Below are 22,944 nucleotides of genomic sequence, written 5' to 3'. Positions count from 1 at the left end.
TTGTGAAAGAAATAACAGGGATGTGTGTTCTGTTTCCAAATTCTGAAAATAGCCATTTGGAAAATAGGCCCACCCTAATGGACAGAAAAAGGGCAATGTGCTCATAAATGAAGCTGTTCCAGATAAACTAAAAGTTCAGGGTCTAAAAATGTAGTACCATGTTGCGTGACTTGAAAATATGTCAAGGCAAGGTATGTTTCAAGGCTTTGATGGTTTATGCTTTGGTAGCTATAGCAACTTCCTTGCTGGAGATTGCAATACAGTCCACTCTTATTTACTTCAAGTAACAATAGTAAGAGAAATAAATGTGGCTATGGAGTTCACTTAAAAAAACAAAAAACCCTTTACTAACTGTGACCTTGACCAAGATGTCTTTGAAGTAGTTCCTGGCAGACTTTCAGATAAAGCATTGGAAGAAAATACGCTCTTTATTATAAAAGCTGTTGCCAAGAGAGGTTAGGGCTACCTCACAATATTTGTCTGCATTAATGTTTCTAAAACACGCTTCTTGCAAGAAAATGATAACTTTAATCAGTAAAATACTTTGAACATTAAACTTACTGTGAACTGTGATGGGCTAATCGTTAAGTAGCACTTTGTGACCATGTAATTAGATCTACACATTGAGCAAAGAAAACAGAGTACATTTTCAAGCCGTGTACTTTTTTTTCTCGGGTGGGGGAGAGAGAAAAATTATTCTGTTCCTTCTGCAAAATTTGAGACTTAAAAAAATCCCATTCTATTTTATCATCAACAAATGTTTACAGTGCATATTTGTTTCAAGTGCTTATCCTAGAATAGAAATTTTGCCTGTACAGTAATTGAACCCATATGGATATACAACATGCTGTCATTTATTCTCATAAAGAGTAGCATTGTTTATTTGTAAGTCTCCTTGGTACTATAAACATCATTTTTTTAAAAAGGATTCTAAAAACATTTTAGAAGCCAGCTAGGCTGTTTTATTAACAAAACAAATATAGGATTCATAGCACATTGATAAGAGTTTCGATCATACAGTATTTGTTTTTCCCCTTACAAGTTAGCGGCCAGATTATCAGGTCCCAATCTGGGAAATGGAAAGGGCCAGAGCTGACTATATCAGAGCTTGGCTGTGTTACCTATTATTTTTTCAGACCGTTCAATGTATGGGGCAAGTTACAGAGCAACATAAGATTCTAAAATACCAGTTCCAGGGAGTTTGCATGCGTAGGGCTGGTTCACACTTGACCCATGCCTAGGAAACATGCCTCTGACTGGTTTTACACATGCCGTATTCTTTCTAGGCACAGATCCCCATATTATTATTTTTTGTGCCAAATTGCAGCAAATGTCAATCTGGAGAAAAACTGGTAAACAGTGGGTTTTCCCAATGGTAAAAGTGGAAGTGTGGGTGAACCCTTAGTGCTGATCTGCATTCTAGAAGAAAATCCCAAGGAACATAGTATTTCCTATAAGAGGTTACAGGAGAAAGACAGTACAAGCTGAATGCAAAAGGAACAGTCTTTGTGGAGGCTGAAGGCAGGGTCTTCTCTGCAGGGTAAACATTGCAGACTCTGGAAAACAAAGATCAAGAGGGAAGTAGCTCAGTGCAGAACAAGAAGCTTCTTGATGGCTCTGGCACCTTCTTGGCTCTTGCCATAGAATATTGTATGCCATTGATTAGCAAATGTCATCTGGGATCTCCAAAGCCTGATGAAATATGGAGGCACAAGCATTATCAAGATCACTGAAATGCTCCCAGTCCAGAGGGTTTGGATCATACAGCTTGTTGTACCATACCACACAGTGATTTATAACTAGATTTTTCAAGGAAAGCTCATAGTTAGGGCATCCTGCTGAACTACTATAATTTAGATATATATTTTTAAAACCGCATGAAGACATCTTCTCTGTAAAGACCACATTTCATCACCCTGGTCTCCTTTGAGGGGAAGGCTGTGATGATGATGATGATGATGATGATGATGATAGTAATAATCAGTGCTTTTTTCTTTAAAAAAATGTTTAGGGGTACTCTCATTTTGACTGAAGAAAATCACCATTTTATAGTTCAAATTGAGAAAAATAAATACAGTAAATGGACAAAAGTACAAAGATTTACAAAATGTTTAGGGGTATGCATACCCCTGCTTTCCCCTGGAAAAAAGCACTGGTAATAATATTACCCCCCCCCAAAAAAAAATCCTTATTATTTACCATGTGTGTATATTCACTATTTGGCAGATTAAGAAAAAACATGACACCTGTAATGAATAAGTAAAATATATTTCTGGCCATTTTGTTTCATCATTTCTTCCTTTGCTTTTCTTCTTCCATAGTCACTGAGTGGTTTTGTTCTGGTGGTGAGTGCTGATGGAATGATATTCTATGCATCACCAACAATTGTGGATTATCTAGGATTTCACCAGGTAAGGGGATTAAATTAAATATGTGGAGTCTTACATATTTTGCTGTATTTGTATTCAGTCTTCCATTTTGCTCCATTTTTTGGGTCAAAAACTCTAAAAATCATACCAGTACTTCATATCCCTTTATAAGCATACACTGAGAAGAATCTGTATACTGTCTCAGAATGCTATTGTGTGTTAAAGGAACTCTGATTATAGTACGTCCACCCAAATAGCATTCAGTTGCCCACCGTGTTGGGCTCACTTACACACAAACTGTTGTCCTTTGGGTTCAAAACCTCCCCTTGTTGCCCCTTGTTCCAGGCCATAATAGCAATTTAAATGCCGTAGGTTGGAGTGAAATGAAGGGACTGATTCTTTCCTATGAGAATAGGTATTAGCTTTCCAAAAAGAAACAAACCCCAAAACTTATTTGTGCTATATTTTAAAAAATGCGAGCGATCAGATGCCAAAGACAGTATGAATGTAATCAAATATTACTATTTTAGACTGATGTAATGCATCAAAATATATATGATTACGTTCATGTGGATGACCGGCAGGATTTCTGCAAACAACTACACTGGGCCATGAATCCGCCACAACTCATTTCTGGACAACATGTGCCAACGGAGTCAGGTATGTTTGGTTAACAGTCTGTCAATACAGGTAGATACCTGCAAGATAATGGTGTGGAGGGAAGGAGGAAGAAATGGGGCCGAGGTGGGGAGATCTTTCCTTATCTCATTTACCCACCCACTTGCCATTGGTCATGCTTTACCCTCTCTCTGCTTCCATTTTGCTTTGCTCCAACCCCCACCTCCATCCTTTGCTCTGTGCACTGCTACTCTTCCCTGCCATCTTAGTCTCTGATCCCACCTTACAGGCATCCCTGCCCCCAGGAATCCTGGGAACTGTAGTTTAAGGGTACTGGGAATTGTAGTTCTAAGAGGGGTAAACTAGTTCCCAAAGTTCTGTTAAAGGATTGTGGTGTGGATGTGAGTTCTCGCTCTCTTTTTCCCTCACTCTCTCTCTCACGGACGCACCCTTCCTCAGATGCGTGCCTGTTTTATCTGTTGTCATTGTTGGAATTGTAACTTTCATTTCACAATTTTTTAGGAGAAGAATTCATCCTTAATGAAATGTTTAAAGCACAGGAGGGTAGCAGTACACCATCAGACTTTTCATCCTTTTTAACTCGGTGCTTCACTTGTCGAATTCGCTGTCTTTTAGACAGTACTTCTGGCTTCCGTGTAAGTAAATCTTACATGTTATTAGTTCATTTCAAAATAATGACGTGTGTGAAATGTGGAAATCTTGAAACAGAGCATTCTTTATAAAGGCATCTCCCCCCCCCCCTTAATGCATGTTCTACTCGTTCGCAACTACGTTTACATGCAGTGCCAGGAAATAAGTAAATACGGTAATCCAAATCATACCTGGAAATGTCCTCATGGCTCGCAAGCAGACCCTCCCTGGAGCCTGAAGAGGATGGATGAAGCCCTGAAGCGACTGGAGGCGCAACAGGGCTATGTTTACACTGTTCAGCCTCCTTGGCTAACAACTTTCCTGCGCATCCTCCTGCCGGCTCCAGAGCTTCAATCCTAGTTGTGGATATTTTGGGATACATAATTTTTGATGTGGATTGGAGAGAGCGGCAGATGGGATGTTTAGGCGGGGCTCCCCACTTTACACAATTTTCACTTATGCCCACGGGGGGGGGGGCTGGAACATAACCCCCATGTAAGTTTCAATTATTTTCCTAAAGTTTTGCTGCTGCAACATTGCAGTAAAGGGGTGCAATATTGCAACTACAATGCCTACATTTCAGGAGGGAACTATATGACAGGTGAGAAATGGGAGAGTTAAAGATTGCTTCCATCCCCTTTCTGCTGCTGGAAGTCTTCCATCATTGGAACAGGATCACTGGATACAACCATTCACAGCTGATGGTGTGCATGAGGTTCTTTTGCACAAAAATGGCTTTTCTGGTTCCACAGAGGAAGCTGCCTTCTACTGTCCACAGTCGGGGGGCAGTTTCTGTGCAGGGTTTCAGACAAGGGTCTCCTAGCATTAGCTGGTGACGCCAGGGATGGAGCTCGGAAACATTTGATGGCAACTCACATCCTCTGCCAGGGAGCCATGGCGCTTCTGCAGGTTTTTGGACAGTATGCAATTTTTCTGAGAACCAAAGTAGTGGAAGCTGTTTCTGCACAGTTGGATCTCAGAATGACTCTTAAGGAGGAGCCAATGGGCCAGATTTCTTACTTTTTAAAGCACATTTCCACTCTCATACTTTCATGTGGCTCAGGATGGAATACGTGGAGTTTTTCACATCTCAGCTCATAGAATCGTAGAGTTGTAGAGTTGCTTCCTTCCTTGTGAGCTGGGCAAATGAGAGGAAGACCAGCCCAGAGAAACCTAGCGACTTCACAGCTAAACAGTTATTGAAGCCCAAGTCAACCCAAAGTCTTACACTCCATCTGATACACCTCACTGGATCGTGATATGATTCCTTGCCACACCAGAGTTGTCTCCACTGTGTTATCCATGTGGATCTTCTCAAGGTAGTGGTAGGGATTCTAGCTACATCCAAGTGGCAACATATGACTCTACCCAATGATAGGAACCAAGCAAGCAGAGTAAGAACATTACAATTTGATGAGGTTTACACATTTCAAATGTTTTTTTGTGGAACAATGCTTGCCAACTTTCTCCCGTGTTTTTCCTGTTTTCCAGGCGATGCACTTTCAAGGCAAACTGAAATTTCTCTTTGGGCAGAAAAAGAAGTCATCCTCAGGAGCAATATTACACCCTCAGCTGTCCTTATTCTGCATAGTGGTGCCACTTCTGCTTCCTTCTGTGACTGACATCAAGCTAAAAAGCCTTTTTGTGAAATCAAAATGCAGATCTGATCAAGCAGCCACAACAGATGCAAAGCAAGTACAAATGCATCTTGAGACCTCTTATTAGTATTTGTCATAGCCCCCAGACCCCAAGTTCTCAAAGTGCCTGAGCAATAGAAGCTCAGAGCAGGGAGTGGATCCACTCCACAGCCTGGTGGGGGCAAAGAGAAAGGCAGGTAACAGTTGGTGACGCCAAGGCTAAAAATGGGCAAAGCACTGTAAAGCTACAGTCCTGTGTATGCACACATTAGAGTAAGGTTCTTTTTTGTCATTGTTTCAGATATATTGAATTTTCTCCTCTGTCTGTGCTTAGTGCTACCACGCAAATCACTCATGATCTGGCAAATGCTGCACTGACAACCTGCCAGTAAATAATGTCAATACCTGTCAAACGTGTAGCATCCTACATTCCATCAATACTTTTTGTCCTGTAATGGGATAAAGGGACATGCCCAAACATATAATTGCACTACAGTACTTGAAATGTATTCTGTAGCATTCTAAGAATGATTAATCCAGTCATATGACTTCTGCTACGAACCCAAGTAAGATAATGGATGTATTGATGTGCAAATTCTTTCAATGTGGAATTCAGAAGTTGCTTTGAAGTGCTTTTTTGTGGCATTTACTATGACAGTGGCATGCATGCATATCCATAGTGTAATTTATAAAAAACGTTTTGGTTTTATTTAATCTTTGCAGCTCAAAGGCTATTTCTGAACAGTATATGGCTGATCTTCATAGAAGGATTGCTTTCCAAGAAGGTATCATTTTCACCAGTGGTTTTTAAAATCATTATTCTGCATTTATCCATGTAATAACTTTATGTGGTGTTTGCTTGAATTTTTCTTTCAAGGTAAAACTTCCCCATTTTCCTTTGCAGTTGCTATTGTGGCTCAGGTTGCTGATATATAAATGGATTGCAGCAGCTGTCCTCTTGAAACATTTGTCATTCTTTAGCAGTTCGAAAGCACGTCAAGTTCAAGTAGATAAATAGGTACCGCTCCGGCGGAAATGGCGTTTCCATGCACTGCTCTGGTTTGCCAGAAGCGGCTTAGTCATGCTGGCCACATGACCCAGAAGCTGTTTGTGGACAAACACCAGCTCCCTGGGCCTATAGAGCGAGATGAGCGTGCAACCCCAGAGTCATCTGCGACTGGACTTAATGGTCAGGGGTACCTTTACCTTTTTAATCCATTAATGTAAGCGGAGACCCTTGAGATTTCACACAAATGTTGTTATGGGTTCCACCCCCCCCCCCAAAGAACTGGAGGGCTGCATTTAGCAGTTCACTGGAGAAAGAGGTTGGGGGTGACCAAGTTCCCTCCCCATCTCTAGTCGCAGATTATGCTTTGTCAGCCTGCCAGGCTTTCTCCTTCAAGTTTTTTTGCTTTATTGACTGGTCTGCAGTGTTTGGGCTTTACTGGTTATGTTTTTTTTTTTGCCATTTTAAATTAAAATGTCCCAGAGATATAACAGTAATGTACCCCCAAAATAACTGCCCTACCTCCCCTGTGAAATTAAAGACCGCCTTTGCACTAGCTAGCTAGAGGTTTGTGTACAGATTTCACACATTTAGGTGTTGCTATCTAGTTATTCCGGATGGCTGAACAAGCATATGTAGTGCCGAAACAGTGCGATTGAAAGGGGTTTAAATCGAAGCAGTGTGCTTTCCCGTATTAGGCAATGACAAACTGAGACTTATGTTTTCTCTATCCTGAATGAGTGTTCAGTGCTTCATTGAATAGATAGCGTACTTATCAGATGCTAAAGCATTTATGAAGTAGCATACTTAAAATATTTTCCACCAAAAACATTGTCCTTCAAATTTTATAGGAAAGAATAATAGAGAAAATGGAATTTCTCTGAAGAGGCTGCAAGCAAACGAAGACCATTGGGTTTGGATACAGGCCAGTACTCAAGGTCAATACCGAAATGGTTCTTCAGAATATGCCATTGCTCTACAGCAAGCTCCCAAGTAAGTATGCTTAAAACATAAGCATTTCAAAATATAAATATATTGTGCTGAGAAATAAGCTAAGAGGAAAGATTGCTTTTTTGTCGTTCTGACTGGTGTAGAAAGTGCAACATTCAGCTAAAGACTCACGGCCAAAGAAATGAATGGAATTAAGGGCACCCAAGTAGCAGTTGCTCGTGAGCATGGATGTTTCTGGAGTCAGATGATAATAATTTAATAATAATAGTTTATTATTTATACCCCGCCCATCTGGCCGGGTTTCCCCAGCCACTGAGTGGGTAACAGGAGCGGGATGCTGGTGGGACAGTGACAGCGGCGTAGCGTGGGTTGTCAGCACCCGGGGCAAGGCAAGTAATTTGCGCCCCCTAACCTGCCGCCGCTGCCAGCTTCTTCTTGCTGCTGCCTGGGCTAGTCGGGTGTGGTTCTCTCCCGCGCTCAGCGCTGCGCTGGGCGGCCGCTGCACTGTCCCTCTCCCAGATAGTCTCTCCCTCGCTCTCTCTCCGCTCCGCACCGCAACGCACGCCTGGCACCCTCCACAGTGGGCGGCGACCCGGCAGCTTGGATTGGATTCGCACAGCCAGCACTGCAGTCAGAGAGAGTGAGTGAGCCAGGTAGGGGCAGAGAGCTGTGAGTGCGAGCACGCCCCCCCAAATGTTGTGCCCGGTGCAGCTGGCCCCCCCTGCTCCCCCCACGCTACGCCACTGGACAGTGAGTCTGGGCGTGGACCCCTGTGCCATTGCAGCATGGGACTCTGCTTCAAGGGAGTTCTTTAGACCACAATGCTATCTACTCCTGTTGCCTCCTAGCTCCTTTCTGGTCCATCCATCACAGATCTTCTGTGCCCTATCACCTCTTTCCAGGTGACACCCCCTCCTCATGTGGCTCATGAAGTCTGCAGTTCCCATAAGCTCTGACATGCTGTACTTTATACACTAATTTGAAAATACTGTTGCTTACGAGGATAACCTGTAACATCTCACTAAAAACATCTGGTGCGGCTTCTACTTGCCTAAACATCTGCTGATTTTTGTTGGATCTACCTTTTGAATTTTTAAACAATTCAGACACATGGAGGTGAGAGTTGAAGTCAGACCAATATTGCTTTGGTTGGCATGTTTCTAAACACAGTTTAGAATTTTATTCTCACTACCAAGGCCTCCCTCTACTGGTCAATAATGTCAATATTTGTAATCACATCCTTTCTGAGCTGCTTGTGGGCAGACGTCTCAGTGGCCATGAGCAAAGCTCTTACTTTTGCAAGTATTCCATACAGTTGGAAGCATGTTTAAAAGGTGCTTACCTCCATGTACTAGAAGACACTAGATTTTGTGAATGTTTTTGATTCAATTATTACTTTTGATTTTTTTTGGAAGCTATGTACACCCTTTCTCCCATGCTGGAGTTCACACCCAGATAGATAAAGAGATACATGAGCACTCATACAAACTGCTTCTTAGCTGTTTCCCCTCATAACAAGGCTAGCTCACCTCATTTGTTACATACAAATATTGTTGCTGGATCAAGGGTTTAGTTACCAAGGGCAACCAGAGATTTTGGTCATACACAATGAGGCTTAAAAAAACTTTTTTTTACATACTGCAAGCCCATAACTGGGGACGCGGGTGGCGCTGTGGGTTAAACCACAGAGCCTAGGGCTTGCCGATCAGAAGGTCAGCGGTTCAAATCCCTGCGACAGGGTGAGCTCCCGCTGCTCGGTCCCTGCTGCTGCCAACCTAGCAATTTGAAAGCACATCAAAGTGCAAGTAGATAAATAGGTACTGCTCTAGCGGGAAGGGAAACGGCGTTTCCGTGTGCTGCTCTGGTTCGCCAGAAGCGGCTTAGTCATGCTGGCCACATGACCCGGAAGCTGTATGCTGGCTCCCTCAGCTGGACCTAATGGTCAGGGGTCCCTTTACCTTTACCTTTAAGCCCACAACTTATGCATTCAGCTTTACAGGCTTGGCAAAAAAAATTAAAAGGGCAGTGGGCATTCGGGGGGGGGGGGGGGACTTGGAGAATCCCAACTGCCATTCAACCCAGTGTGTTTTCACTATATACTATTTTGACTTAGGCACGATCCCTGGAAGATAATCCCCACATAAATTGTGGGTTTACTGTCTAGGCTTATGAGATCTAGTCTGACGGTGGTGTCTCAGGAAGAAGTGTGCTCCTGAATACCCATTGCTGGAAATGGCAGGAGGGTGCCAATCAGACATTGCATGTTATATATATTTGACCACCAAACCATACATGATTTTTTTAAAACTTTATTTTTAAAATTTTAAAACTACAAACATCTGTATAGCATGAAAGGCAAAACATGATAAGAAAAGTGGAAAAGGAGAGAGAATGAATGTTGGGGAAATAGTTTACACAATGATATTAAATTAACATCAAAAAGTTATATAGAGTTATTCAATCTGCTACCCTCTCATTCCAAAAATGACTTATTGGAGAGGTGCTTTCATTCTTGTCAGGAGTGGGCTGATTAACAGTCTGTTGGAGGTGCATTCTGGTACTTAACAAATAGATTAGCTAGAGAATTAGGCATGAACAGGCATCTAGAGCTGTTGCTCCTCCCTGACACTGAGAACACGTTTGCCTCCTATTAATGACAGCCAGCTGCAAACACTCTGTCTCGCTTGCCAAAGCCTCATGCTTTGCACAGCCACTTGTAGAGCAAAACATAAGGAGCCAGATTGGACATCTGGGTAATGGTATGGAAATAAATTGTTAATCTCAGTGATAAAACACAGTACATTAAGGAAAGGTCTTCATGCAACCTATAGCTTGTGGGATTTCATTGCTAGAAGATAGGCTGATTCGCTTTAAATAAGGATTTAACATATCCATGGAGGAGACGACTGCCAGTAGCTGTAAGCCCCCATCTCTGTAACTAGAACCCCATGTCAATAAATTGTATACTTGCAAATGCTGCTGAACAGGGGGTGTTCCTCACCTTCATGCCTTGGCTATGAGCTTCAAGAGACTTGTGACTGCAGCTGAAGCAGAATGGGGGATTAGAGAAACTTCTGATCCAGTGGAAATTCTTAAATTAGTGAGAAGCTTTTTGAAATCTTTTTGCTTCTTCAAGATAAATGTAGGTATATTTAAACACTTTTAACTGATAGTTGGACAAAACCCAAAACTTCCCAGTCTACTTAGAGTAGACGCATTGAAATTAAAAGACCTGTTAGTCACGTTTTTTCTAGTGTTGGAGTCAACCTTTTGCAACTGTGAAACTTGCAGGAAAATGTAAGTTAATATTTAATGGAATAATCCACACACATAAGTGAGAGGATACTGCGCAACATACACACTGGTAAATTTATAACATATAATAAACAATAATGCACTATTCAATCAAAACTGAAAAACAGGCAGCTGATAACAGTGATATGCCAATAAATTTTTGCTCTTCTCCATCACCATATTTCACATGTTGCTGGGGGGGAAAGCCTTTACAAGTTTTTTAAAATATTTTTTTTCTACCTTTGTTGAAAGGGAAGACTGTCATCAGAAGATAACAAGCAGCCCTGCAAACACAAAAAGGAACAGGGAAAACCTTGTACAGATGAAGTATAGTAGGTGGGCCCCAAGGAAAAAAGAGCAGGACAGCATAAAAGTCAAGTTTGAACCTTGTACAGATGACGAAGAATGTTTTATTCAGCAAGAACTTGTCGGTCCTACTGCATCGCTATTCGGTACTCAATACAGTAACAACAGAAATGGCATTTCGACTACAGTGAATCCATCAAATTTCTGTTCTAGAAGTCAGCGTAATGAGATTACATGTTCAAGCAAAACTCCTAGACCTTTCTACAATAGAGATCAACGGCTCTTTAGTTTATCATCAACCTGTCCTTCTCCCTGGGGGGGCACAGAAAATTGCCAGCCTCATCCAAGCTTGCAGCAGTACACAACACAAAGTTATTCTGGAGAATACATGAAGTTACAATGTCCATTAGTATCCTCAGAAACTCCGTACAACACGGGGTTGGCTCATAACATCAAAACTGAATATGATTCAGATTCTGAAAATATAGATGCTGTTTCAGCAAGTCGGGTCTGGATTGGTGAAAACAGCACAAGGAAAAAGCAAGCGATCCGTTTTCCTACTAGGGTTCACCTCAAAACAGAACTGGACCTCAGTGAGCATCTGTCTCCTTGCCAAACCCCAAAGCAGTGTGTTTACCCGCCGTATAACTGGCAACACATTGTGATGCACCACCCCAGCCTTGGCAGAAGTGGACCTGGCAAAGGTGTTCCTCTGAGCTCCCAAAACTCAGTCTGTGCAGAAGCAGTGGAGGGTGCACAAGACACACATTACTGGAATGAATTTTATAATCCCAGTTTAGTGGAAGAGAGGGGCCTGAATAGGCAAGTTCTGAAGATGCAGTGTGAATTTAAAAACCCCAGCTTTATTCAGACAGTCAAACACGAGCCCTTAGAGTCTTCTCGCATGTCTGGCAGAGTACAAACGACTTTTCCTGAAAGCACATTAGCCGGCTCTCAACCTCATAGAATAATGGGATGTGCATTTTCACAACAAATGGTATAGGTGTGCTTCCAGATGTTCACAACTGCCTTGTTAGTGCAGAGATGGGACAAAAGAGGAAGTTTCTCATTAATAGGGCACTCCCCATTACAGGGATTTAAGGATCTATTTGACATTGTTTTGGGGCAACACAGTGTCCTAGCCATGGTTAGCCCTCCTTAACTTAAGGATAGTGTGTGATAGGTACCCATATATATAGTACCGAACATCCACAAAACATGACAGAGAAGTGGCCTTAATATTCATAAAAGCACTGTACAATATTATTGGAGGCAATTCTCTACTGAAATTGAAGGCCAATTTAAAGGTCTGTTTTAAGAAAAAGAAAATGTTTGCATAAAACAACATAGCAGTTAATTTCTCTCTGCTGGTAGTTCTTTGGCTCCCAGGTAGTTCAAACATCTCGCTTGTGCTATTCAAAAATAAAAAAATAGTCCCATATGAACAACAGGGATGCAAAAGGCATACTTCTCCATTTCCAGTCTTTTAGGCTCCAAGCAGGAGAAGTTAAAAAAGAGAGAAGGTGGGTATCAGGAGAAACGAAGTCTCTATGGACACAAAGTAGGAGATTACTGCAATCCTAACTGGAGTATAAGAGTAGGGAAGATCTCTAATCTGCCTGGGCAAGCTTTTAAAGGTATGGCTGCTGAGGTTGTTTGGCTATTATTGTTGCCTCTTACTAAATTGTAATTTGTGTCTGGAACCCCTGTTCCTACAGATCAACATATTGCAGTGGCATAAATGGTGATTAGCACTGTTTCTACTAGTGCTGCTCAGGAAATCCCAGTTTATTTCCTTCCAGTTGGAAGTGCCTGGTGCTTCTATGAATCATGAGGGCAGGTGTTAAGTCCAACTGTTAGCGCCGAATTAATTTGTTGGGGTATGCAACCAGCAGACAAAGTTGAAGCCAGAGCCCATGGGCTCTGTGGATGGGGCATGAACGATAATACAGAACTAAAACATGATTTAACTTGAATATCTCCTTGCTTGCATTTGTATTGTAATGCTTTGCTTTCCAGTCATATTTTATATGGAATATACAATTGCATCTCTGCAAAGCTTTTAATGGGCAATGTACATTGAATTTAATTAAGTCACTGTGTAATCAGGATTTTGTTTTTTGTTTTATAAACCCAAATACTAACACTGGATATTTAACCTAGTCATTCATGTGTCCTGTTGCCTTCCTGAACAAAAAAATATGCTACTAATTTACAGCGTAATCTGATCCATATCTATTCAGAATATTGAGTTCAATGCGTGATGTTCAACTAAGTTTTACTGAGAGTAGATTGATCATAATTAATGAACATGATTAAGTTAGGTCCATTAATTTCAACAAGTCTACTCTCAGTAAAACTTAGTGGAATACCAGCTAATGAGACTTATTCCTTAGGGGGAATCATAATCAAATGTGCACATTCTCTATCAAGAAAATAATGACTTTCATGTTCCCGAAATGTGTTAATAGGGGAGAAATTATAGACCATTTTTCACTATGAAGACAATTTCACTACCAAATGAAAATAAGTAGCAGCTGTTTATTTGAAGGAGCACAGACTTACAATGCACAACATAAAGTGATCAACTAATATTTTAGCTTAATCATGCTCACTGTTCATAAAATATATTATCCGGTTGCTCTATCATCTTCATATCTTTAGCATCATTTTTAAGTGATTAAACAGTAATAATACAAATAGAAAAAGTTTGCAAAATAACTGTTTCTGAATAAAGTTTCTATGCTTGGTTTTTATCCTTTAAAATGTTGGTTTGCACATGTAAAAATAGATTATGTGATTTACATATATTACCTCAAATGTCTAATTTGAGTTATTGAACTGCTCAGCAAAGGTAAAAGAGGAAGCAACAAAAATATACTTTGTACTACTATTTTAAGACACTATATTTCTAATTTATTCTATAATATCAGTCCTAGTAGCCTGAAAATACATCAAGCTGAGACTAAGTAGAATAAATTCCTTATTTTGGTATATTCCTCTGGAAAGGAAAAAAGTATGCTCAAAATTACAGCATCCTGTCTGCTTGACAAAATAGTAGCACTATTGAGAGCCTTTTTGTAAAGGTTTATTACTCTTACAATCTTAAATAATATTACTTACATTTATACTCGGTTGCTGCCTAAAATGTAAAATCCAGCATTTGTTAATAAATATTCTATATTTAAGTGTGGAATTTGTAATATTGTTCAGTATTGCCTAATGTGTGAAGATTCTTGTACAGTGGTACCTCGGTTTTCGAACAGCTTAGTTCACAAACAACTTGGAACCCGAACACTGCAAAACCAGAAGTAGGTGTTCCATGGCTTTAAAAGAGGATTAGATGACTGAACAGAGGAGAGGGCAGTCAAAAGCTGCTAGCCCTGATGGAGACAACATGCTTCAGAAAAGCCATTGCAGGAAGTCCCAAGTGGACAGAGAGCTCTTGGGCTCGAATCCTGCTTGCGGTGTTCCCACTGGCATCTGGGTGGCCCCTGGGAGAAGAGGAGGCTGGACCAGGTGAGCCCTTGGCCTGATCCTGCTGGCCCTTCTTGTGTGTTTCCTAAGGCCCCCCTCCTTCCCCCTGTCCCATCACCTCTGAGACAAGAAGACTTCGTCTGGGCTCCAGTCCCTCCCGTGATGCAGCGGCTCCCAGGCTGAACCTTCTCCTCGCTGCAAAGCAAATGGAGACATCAGCAGGTGCCTGGCTCCCAGCCACGCTAGCCCCAGTCTGGGGCGGGGGGGGGGGATGACCTGGGAAGGGGCATTGCCTCCTACCTGATCTTATAAGCTTTCCCCACTTGGCCTCTGTACGGGCATCTCGGCTCCGTCCCAGCCGGCCTAGCTCAGAAGAAGCAGCCAAAGTCTCCTCCCTCTCTGAAATAACTCAATATGATGTTTTAATGGGAGGAAACTGGCTGCTGCTTCTGTGCCAAGCAGGGCTGGGAAGGAGCCATGCCCACACAGAGAAGCGATTTTGTGGTCTCAAGTGGCAGTTTTCAAATCAGTCTTAATAGTGTAATCAGAAATGCCTTCACAGTATAAACAGGTATACTCAACTTGTAGGGTGTCCTCCCCGCTCCATGCAAATTTTCCCTTCCTCTTACCTGTTCTATTTATATGGTGACTTTAGCTTGTACTGCTCCCCCCCCCCCAGCCCTGTTTGCTCAGGTTGGCGCCACAACCTCCTGGCACATGGGAATGGATTCCCCATGGAATTAACATACCACGATTTCCAAAATGCCATTTTTATACATGGTGGCCTCCCCTTCTTCACGGCACCACAGCAGCCTCTGTGCCCTGCCTGTCTTAGGACCGGGGAGACAGAAAGGAAAATGAAAACAGAGGCCCCCTGTTGTCACAGAGGTTCCATTTGGGAAATGCCAGGGAACCCAGAAGTCTAGACCGATGAATCCTGGCTTATGTCTTTCCGCAGGACTCCAGGACCATCCTGGACCCTCAGCCTTTCGCTGTTGCCTCCTTGCGTCAAATTAAGGAGTCTAAGGAACCTCTTTGTAAAGGGTCAAATGCAGTGATGGTGTAAACAAATAATACAAAATAAACCTCACTATGTTTCTGCATCGTGCAAGCTAGCACCCGCTAGAGACCTTAAAACCAAAGGCTGTGTACCCACCATACCTTAGGGGCTCATCCCCACTTCTCCTTGGGTTGTGTACCCAGCAATCTCAGGTGTGTTAACAGATTTGCTCTTTGCTAGACCCCCCCCCCCAGCCTGGTTTGTAAAAGTCATCCCATGAATTCCTTGTCTGACACTGTTCTGCAGCCTGTACTTTCATTGAAATCCCAATTAATCAAAATTCTACCGTTTTATCTATTTCAAGGGTTCGGGGGATGGGTCTCCTGCAAATGTTTAACAGTATTTTTCCTGCACAGTTTTTAATGCCACTACTGCTTTGAACCGATGCATGATTATAAAGTAAGTAAAGCTTATTTTTAAAGTTCCCATGTTGATGCCTGATTCTTTCTTAAGTGGGGCAAAGGGAGGGAAAGCAGCTAGCTTCATAGCTGGACTTGCTCAAAACAAGGTCTTGCAGCCTGATTCCTATCCTTTTAAGTTTGCTGTCAAGGATGGGATTTTAAAACTCTGTTTTTTAAGGACCCGCTGGCAACCCTACTTCAGATATACCGGACCCACACTGTGAATGGTGCTCGCAAATGTACTGGGAGCCATCATAGATCCTTTAGGACCGGTGTTATATGGTCCTGGCGGCTGCTCCTAAGTTTTTAGTTTTGCTGTCAAACAGAGGATTTTAAAACTGTTCATCTCACATTTGTGGATAGAGGCAAGATCCTGAAACTTTGAGAAATTCTCTTTAAAATGGTCTACAACATATTTAGGAACGATGAGTCTGTAGGTTGACATTTGAATGGAATTACCCCGTGACTTCAAGGTGTGATGTGTACGCAGCCTTAGAGTTAAGAAAATAGAGTCCTGGAAAGGCCATGTGGTTCAACCTTGTAAGCAACCAGATATTCACAACAGAAAATATAATCTGGGGACTACAGCTGAGAACCTGCCAAGCTGACAACATCTGTGGACAAGTCAAACCAGGGAGCCAAGCCACATGTACCTGTAACAGGTAATGGTAATAATAATAATAATAATAATAATAATAATAATAATAATAATTCTTTGCCACTCTAGGGCTCCTACCTTCAGAGTTCCTTCTCATTATCACTTGTCTCGGCAAGTCTCTCACCATCATCTGACAGGCATCCCTCTTGCCGGCCACTATAAGGCTTGCATGCAAAGCAGCACTTTGTGACATCATCTGGCAAACAGGGGCCAGGCTGCTGGGTTGCCAGGCAGCTGAATTAATAAAAATAAAATGGGAGGGGGGTTTCAAAGTGTGCTGGGATGAGGCCCCCGTGGGTCAGGCCAGAGGGTGCTGTTGGGGTTTGTGGTTGTGCCTCCCCTTGTTCTGCATCTTGCTCCTCTGCCCGTTCCTTTAGCTGCTTGATGGAATCATAGTATGGTAGATTTGGAAGGGACCCCAGGGGTCATCTAGTCCAACCCTAACAATGTCAGGATCCTGCCCACAGCCAGCCCTGGCTGGGCTCCAAACTCTGACCCTCTTCTTACCAGCCAGATGCACTGACCCCTTACAATTCTGCCTGCGGTGGAGAAAGGGGACCGAGAAACATTTTGCTCTCTCTCTCTCAGAACATGGATATGAGAGCCACACCATGCAGCCCTCTCAATATCTCAAGGGCTGTCACAGGGAGGAGGGAGGAAGCTTGTTTTCTCCTGCTCCAGTGGCCCTCAGGACCTGAAGCCATGGCTTCAAGCTACAAGAAAAGAGATTCCGACTCAACTTCAGGAAGAACTTTCTGACAGCAAGAGCTGTTTGACAGTGGGAAGAAATCCCTCGGAAGGCGGTAGACTCTCCTTCCTTGGAGGTTTTTCAGCAGAGGTGAGATGGCCATCTGCCATGGATGCTACAATTCCCAGGATCATTTAGGGGAAGACACCTGCTTTTTAGAACAGAGGAGAACCTGCAGCTCACTTTCCCTAATTTCCTAGGAAGCACTAGAAGCTTTTGTGCTTCTAATAGGATGACTTGACAGAGCAGGATGTATAAAATATTGCTTCAAAAGTTGGGACTGTTGTAGCTTTAAAGAGTACAGCAGAGTCCTTGCAAGAGGGACTTCTCCACAGCAGGGCAACCAGCCTTCCCAAGTTGGATTCCAGAATTCTGGTTGAGAGTAATGATTGGAGGAGGCTTGGAAAGGGAGTTTGAATGTTGGGGGGGGGGGAGAAGCAGTTGAGAGCAGTGGGTTCTAGAAGGGGGCACTTGGTGGGGGAACTGAAGCAGGGCTGGGCAGCTATCAGAAGTCCAGTCGCCATCGCCCTCATTTGACAGTGGCCAAAAAGGAACAGAGACGCAGAGAGGGACTGTGAGTCTCCTATGGAGGCCAGCGAATGTGGCAGTCCCATGCCCAGCTAAGAGGGGCTCTGCCAGCTGCCCAGGAACAGGATTCCCCCCCCCCAACTGTGAACCTGCTTCTTCAGAGGGAGTACAACTCTAGCCACAGCAGACATTTGTCACCATGATAAACAGGAAATCAGCCCTGAGTGCTCACTGGAAGGACAGATCCTGAAACTGAGGCTCCAAGACTTTGGCCACCTCATGAGAAGAGAAGACTCCCTGGAAAAGACCCTGATATTGGGAAAGATGGAGGGCACAAGGAGAAGGGGACGACCAAGGATGAGATGGCTGGATAGTGTTCTCGAAGCTACCAGCATGAGTTTGACCAAACTGCGGGAGGCAGTGGAAGACAGGAGTGCCTGGCATGCTCTGGTCCAGGGGGTCACGAAGAGTCAGACATGACTAAACGACTCAACAACAACAATATCATTCAGGCCTCGGCGAATGAGAGTCATGTGTGGCCACCTCGCCCTGCAGTACCTTGCGAAGGGGCAGCATTGAGGGCGCGGCAGGAGCGGGGTCTTGGGCGATGCTCCACAGCTTCGTCCGCGGGACAAGAGGGCTTATTCCCTGTGCAGCAATGGGCGACCTTCAGTAGGGGCCCGTTCACTGCCTCGGCTGCCCCAGCTTTAAATCATTTAAATAAACGGCCTTCCGAAGTTGTTGCCTCGCGTAGTTATGTGGGAGACTTAAGCGCTGAGGCCAATTCACTCTGGACCTGGTTCAGGGCCACTTCACTGTCTTGCCGGTTTCCCCCCAGGCGCTGAGCCCAGTCCTTGAAGACACGCGATGGCTCGTGTTTGTGGCAAATTGAGGAGAGAGCCTCTCGCTTTGTTGCTGGGCCCTCTGCAGCCTGCTTGCATGCCCGGGTGTGCGGTTGTTGCAGCAGCAGCATTTGGTCAAACTGCGTTGTTTTGGTGCCACCCTGCGGTCTCCTCACGTCTGCAGCCAACATTAACCACTTCGGTTGTTGTTCAGACCAAACTTGGCCTTCACCTCCTTTTAGCCCCGGTATCCTCTTTTACCATTTCCTGTCAATGCCACCTCTTCTTCCCACTTTAAAATGCTTCTCAAATTATACATTTTCTATGAAACTTTTGCCTTAGTCCTACATACATAAACCAAACTTGAATATGTGTAGCTGTTACCATTATTTACCCCTTTTCTTCAGTCGAGACTTAGATTATAGGCTCATTGGAACAGAGACTGCTTTTTCTGCTGTTTTACTCTGTAAAGTCTATATCAGTCATAAAAAATAGCAATCTGCTACCCTCAAGCTTTTGATTTTTATAAAATATACAACATCTGTACATTAACAGGATTAAACTGAGTAACAGTCCTTTAAAGCAGCCTTTCGAACAAAACACTTTCTGCAAAATGAGCACCCACAACCCAGTGAAGAGTTTACCAAACTACAGTCTGAAATTTCCAAACCAGAATCTGAGAAACAGGTAAGCAAGATATATTATTGTGAGGTGAGTATTTCTCTTGGTAATCTTTCTGCTAGCACTAGTATTTTAACACTGTTCAGTTTTTGTAAAAAAAAAAAAAAAAAAAAAAAAAAAAAAAGGGAAGCTGCACATTGCAAAGCTCATTCTAAGCAATAAAGCCTGTGATTTAAAACTTATAATTAATTCTCTATTTCATTAATGAAGTGTCAAATTTGATTATGCAGCCATTAACAGATTCTAGAAAAGATACCCGAGATGGAGGCCAGGTCATACTTATTCAGCCATAGCAACAACTCCCAAATTTCGACTTGCAATTCCACCACTGATAGCACCAGTACAAAAAATGGCAGTGCAAACCCAACAAGCCATTTGGAAAATACAAAGATTATCACAGTAGAGATGTCTTCAGTGAAATAATGATAGGGGGAAATACCCAAGGTAATTAGCTCAGTTACCAGCATTTGCTGTTTCTCTAGTTGTACTCCAGATGGGTTTGGCTATAGCTCTTTATAGAGGCAACTGCTATGTACAGCAGAATCATCCCCCCAACCTTGCCACAAAGAGTGTTGCACCACACATCACAGCAGATTCAATCCAATCCAAATTCATTTAATCTTAAATCAGATACCATGTATGCTTATGCTTTCGTAATCATTTAATCCTGTCTACACTTTGTATGGCAACAGTACTTCTTTTGAATTCAATAGGACTTAGTGCGGAGTTGCCAGGGTTAGGAAGCTGCTATAAAATCTATGCAGGGAAGCACAGGTTTGCATTTTGTGATTTATCTCAAACCCTAGTTTCGAAAATGCCCTGCCAAAATTCTCATGGTTTTGCTAAGAGAAATACAGTCAGTCTCTCCTGGGAATCTGCATGTTCATGTCAAATCAGTTTGTATTAGCATTATGTGCAAACCAGCTCTGCAGCAGTCATTCCCAAATAGTGCCCTGGGAGTGTTGCTGCTATATTTTAAGAATCTATTTTCTTTAGTCTTCTAGAAGTTTGGGAAATGCTGGTCTGGAAAAGTATGATTTGGTGTGTGTGCTTAATAGCAATATCATTTTGTCATGTTTTTCAAAAAAAATTGTAGGAGACAGTAAATGGAATCATAGGTGTCTGTCTAATGGACTTGCACAGTTACAGTCCCTACTGCAGCATGGATCAAGTACTTCGCACACACCTACTGATTTGTACAGCTGTCAAATGAGAGGGGAAGCCTCTTCGTTTGCCATGGGTTCAAATGAACCTGCAACCATGTTCATTTGCAACCTTAAAGAGTTCATTTGGCAAGATCCATCAGCCAGGCTTAGGCAGTGGAATCAATGAATGGATGAAGCAATTCAACCAATCTGCTTCTGCTTATTTCCAGTCAACTCCAGCTGTAGAAAAGCCTTCCTGCTTTACATCAACACAAAACAGTTATACAATATATCACCAACTCAACAGTAGCAAAGTACTTGGTAAGAGAATGGCATGTAGTGAAGCAAGATGTTGGGACAGTATGCAAGACTCTTGTGACTCAAGAACATATCCGGATAGCATCATCTCACAGCTTCCTTCAATAAACCACCAAGGGAATTTTCCCTCTTGGTATGGTGATGGGTCTGGGAGTGGTAATCATATGTCTGTACCTTCCTTTTCTTCAGAAAGTAGTGGACCTGGCTGGCCACAACAATTGGGCTTCCAGCAATCAAACTTTGAAGGTGATCTGAGGCCTTATCAATCCTTTGGTGGTGGTAGCTCATACAGTAATTATCAACAGCCAAATACACACCTGAATAATGTAATGGGGTGAATGTGGCAGTGACCTTACTGCCAATATCATGAGTCAGCTGCGAGGAAAGGACGCAGTTACATTGACAAGCATGCTTCTACAACTGCTTCCCCATTATCCAGACCTTCAAAGTAAATGCATGAAGTATATTGCCATATTGTAACTTTATTGGGTTAACACAAAGGAGGCTGGGTATTATCTCCCTTAGAGAAGACCTGTGCCATAAGACAAGAACCAAGAGTTTTGAATGTCAAAGTATGTATGTATGCTTGGAGCTCTTAAGTGTGTGTGCAGTGACAGAAAATAACATAGATCTGGTTGGAAGAATAGATTTGAAGGGGGGGGAGGTCTTAATGGGAGCTGGTTGGCAGCTGGATTCAGCAGTGAAAAAGCAGAGATGGGGGAGGAAAAACTGATCACATATTATCATAACCTAGTATAACATACATGAAGTTCTTCTGTTTACAGTGCTGAACAGAAAAGAGAATTGCCCCAATTAATGTTTTGGTGGGATTTGCCTCCAACTGCTGACTTAAATTATCCTTGTCCTCTTCCTCCTTTGTGTTTTGTTTCTTTTTCCGGGGGGGGGGGGGAGCGCTGCCAGTCCCATCTTTGACTGATTTATGTGCCCGACACTTTTGTAAAATTTCAGTGTGGTTAGAGGTCCAAACATGTTTAGCATGGCATGTGAACATGGCTGCTATGTTCTATTATACACAAAAACTGAAGTGGTTGTAGTCTTTAAAGGTACATTAAACTGACAAGTTTTCTTCTATCCTAGAAATTGATATTCATGCATTAGCTCAATCTCTGAGTGAAATGAATTTGCAGTCAACTGAACTGGCAAAGATTGTTTCACCATAGCAGAAAGCTAATCAGCATTAGATCTTAAGAAGTAGAAAGAAAAGATATGGCTCAAATCTGTATAGCATCTGAAGCCTGTTCAAGGTAAATATTAAAGTGTTTCTGATGCATTCCTGAACTGTGGGTAGCTGTTCATATAATTAACAAAAGTACATTCTGGTAAAGCCTTTAAAGTTTCAGCACTTGCTTTTTTGTTTACTCTTACGGTAAACCATGCTTAATGCTAAGCCTTCTCTGACAAATTTACAATTAAAAATTAAATTTAAAAAAAGCTTTTCCAGAGTCTGTGTGGCATTGCTGTTTCCTCTTATTTTTACCCTCTTCTGCTCCTAGTCTGCAGGCACTGGTTTACTGTTCTTGTATACAAATCTTAATGGCACACCTATACACCCCAGTATAGTATTGTCCGTCATTCTCCATTGGACATCGTGTGACAGTCTCCAGCTGTGGAAACCATAAATTCCATCACCTGCTTAAATGTGAGACAATATATTGTAGAGTGGAGCTAAAGTTTTGCTATTCTTCTAATGTGAAAGAGAATGCCACTTTTCACAGCAGGGTTAAATAATAAACAGCACTTCTATAACACCAGGAACAAAAATCTCAATAATATTAGCTATACTAGAGGCCTGGTTTACTGTATACGTGTTTAGTGTATTCAGAATTGGAAGTGCTTGGTCTTCATTTCACTTAAAACGTTACCAAGTTCATGAACAGACACAAATTGACATTCATAACATTCTAAGTTATTGACCCTCACTTGAATTTGTCTTAGCCACCCACTCTGTCCATCTTCTGTATTTCCTCTTATTTTCAAAGTGACTTTTCCTGATGGGTCTATTTATACCCCGTCCCCTGTTCCTAACCTCGCCATTCTTTTGGGCTTTGGTGGATATTGGGATTATTTTTTGGGCCACTGGGCTACTAAGGCAAATGAAGCACTGCATAAGTTCACTACCAAAGTGACAAATGTGGCCCTTCCACAACTATGGGATCTCCCGCTGCTTCTACTACCTTGCTGTATGCAGACAAATGCAGGGAGCATGAGCTGGAGCCGCTAGAGGGTAAGTGCC

The 22,944-nt window shown here is 42.5% G+C and overlaps 1 protein-coding gene and 1 long non-coding RNA gene across 4 annotated transcripts in view; both read left to right on the top strand.

Annotated features, from left to right (window-relative positions):
* The window catches only part of AHRR (aryl hydrocarbon receptor repressor), a 50,079-nt gene extending 36,059 nt beyond the window's left edge, over positions 1 to 14,020 (top strand). For both annotated transcript variants that reach the window (XM_081836291.1, XM_081836292.1), the window contains 7 exons: positions 2,322 to 2,411; positions 2,900 to 3,029; positions 3,510 to 3,643; positions 5,130 to 5,329; positions 5,999 to 6,060; positions 7,133 to 7,274; positions 10,779 to 14,020. In XM_081836291.1, the coding sequence (XP_081692417.1) occupies positions 2,322 to 2,411; positions 2,900 to 3,029; positions 3,510 to 3,643; positions 5,130 to 5,329; positions 5,999 to 6,060; positions 7,133 to 7,274; positions 10,779 to 11,835 (1,815 nt within the window). In that variant the 3' untranslated portion in view covers positions 11,836 to 14,020. The remainder of the gene's footprint in view (positions 1 to 2,321; positions 2,412 to 2,899; positions 3,030 to 3,509; positions 3,644 to 5,129; positions 5,330 to 5,998; positions 6,061 to 7,132; positions 7,275 to 10,778) is intronic.
* Positions 14,021 to 16,534: 2,514 nt separating this feature from the next.
* Positions 16,535 to 22,933, top strand: LOC309327225. Of its 2 annotated transcripts, XR_014150444.1 has the most exons (5): positions 16,535 to 16,749; positions 19,102 to 19,257; positions 19,458 to 19,671; positions 20,880 to 21,138; positions 21,789 to 22,933. It is a non-coding gene; the product is annotated as an uncharacterized lncRNA (long non-coding RNA). The 2 variants fall into 2 exon arrangements; XR_014150445.1 differs by lacking the exon at positions 16,535 to 16,749 and having other exon boundaries at positions 19,029 to 19,257.
* Positions 22,934 to 22,944: the final 11 nt, after the last annotated feature.

The sequence above is a fragment of the Podarcis erhardii genome (assembly GCF_964252035.2).
Source record: "Podarcis erhardii genome assembly, chromosome: 13".
Lineage (NCBI taxonomy): Eukaryota > Metazoa > Chordata > Lepidosauria > Squamata > Lacertidae > Podarcis > Podarcis erhardii.
This window is presented reverse-complemented; position numbering and strand designations above follow the sequence as displayed.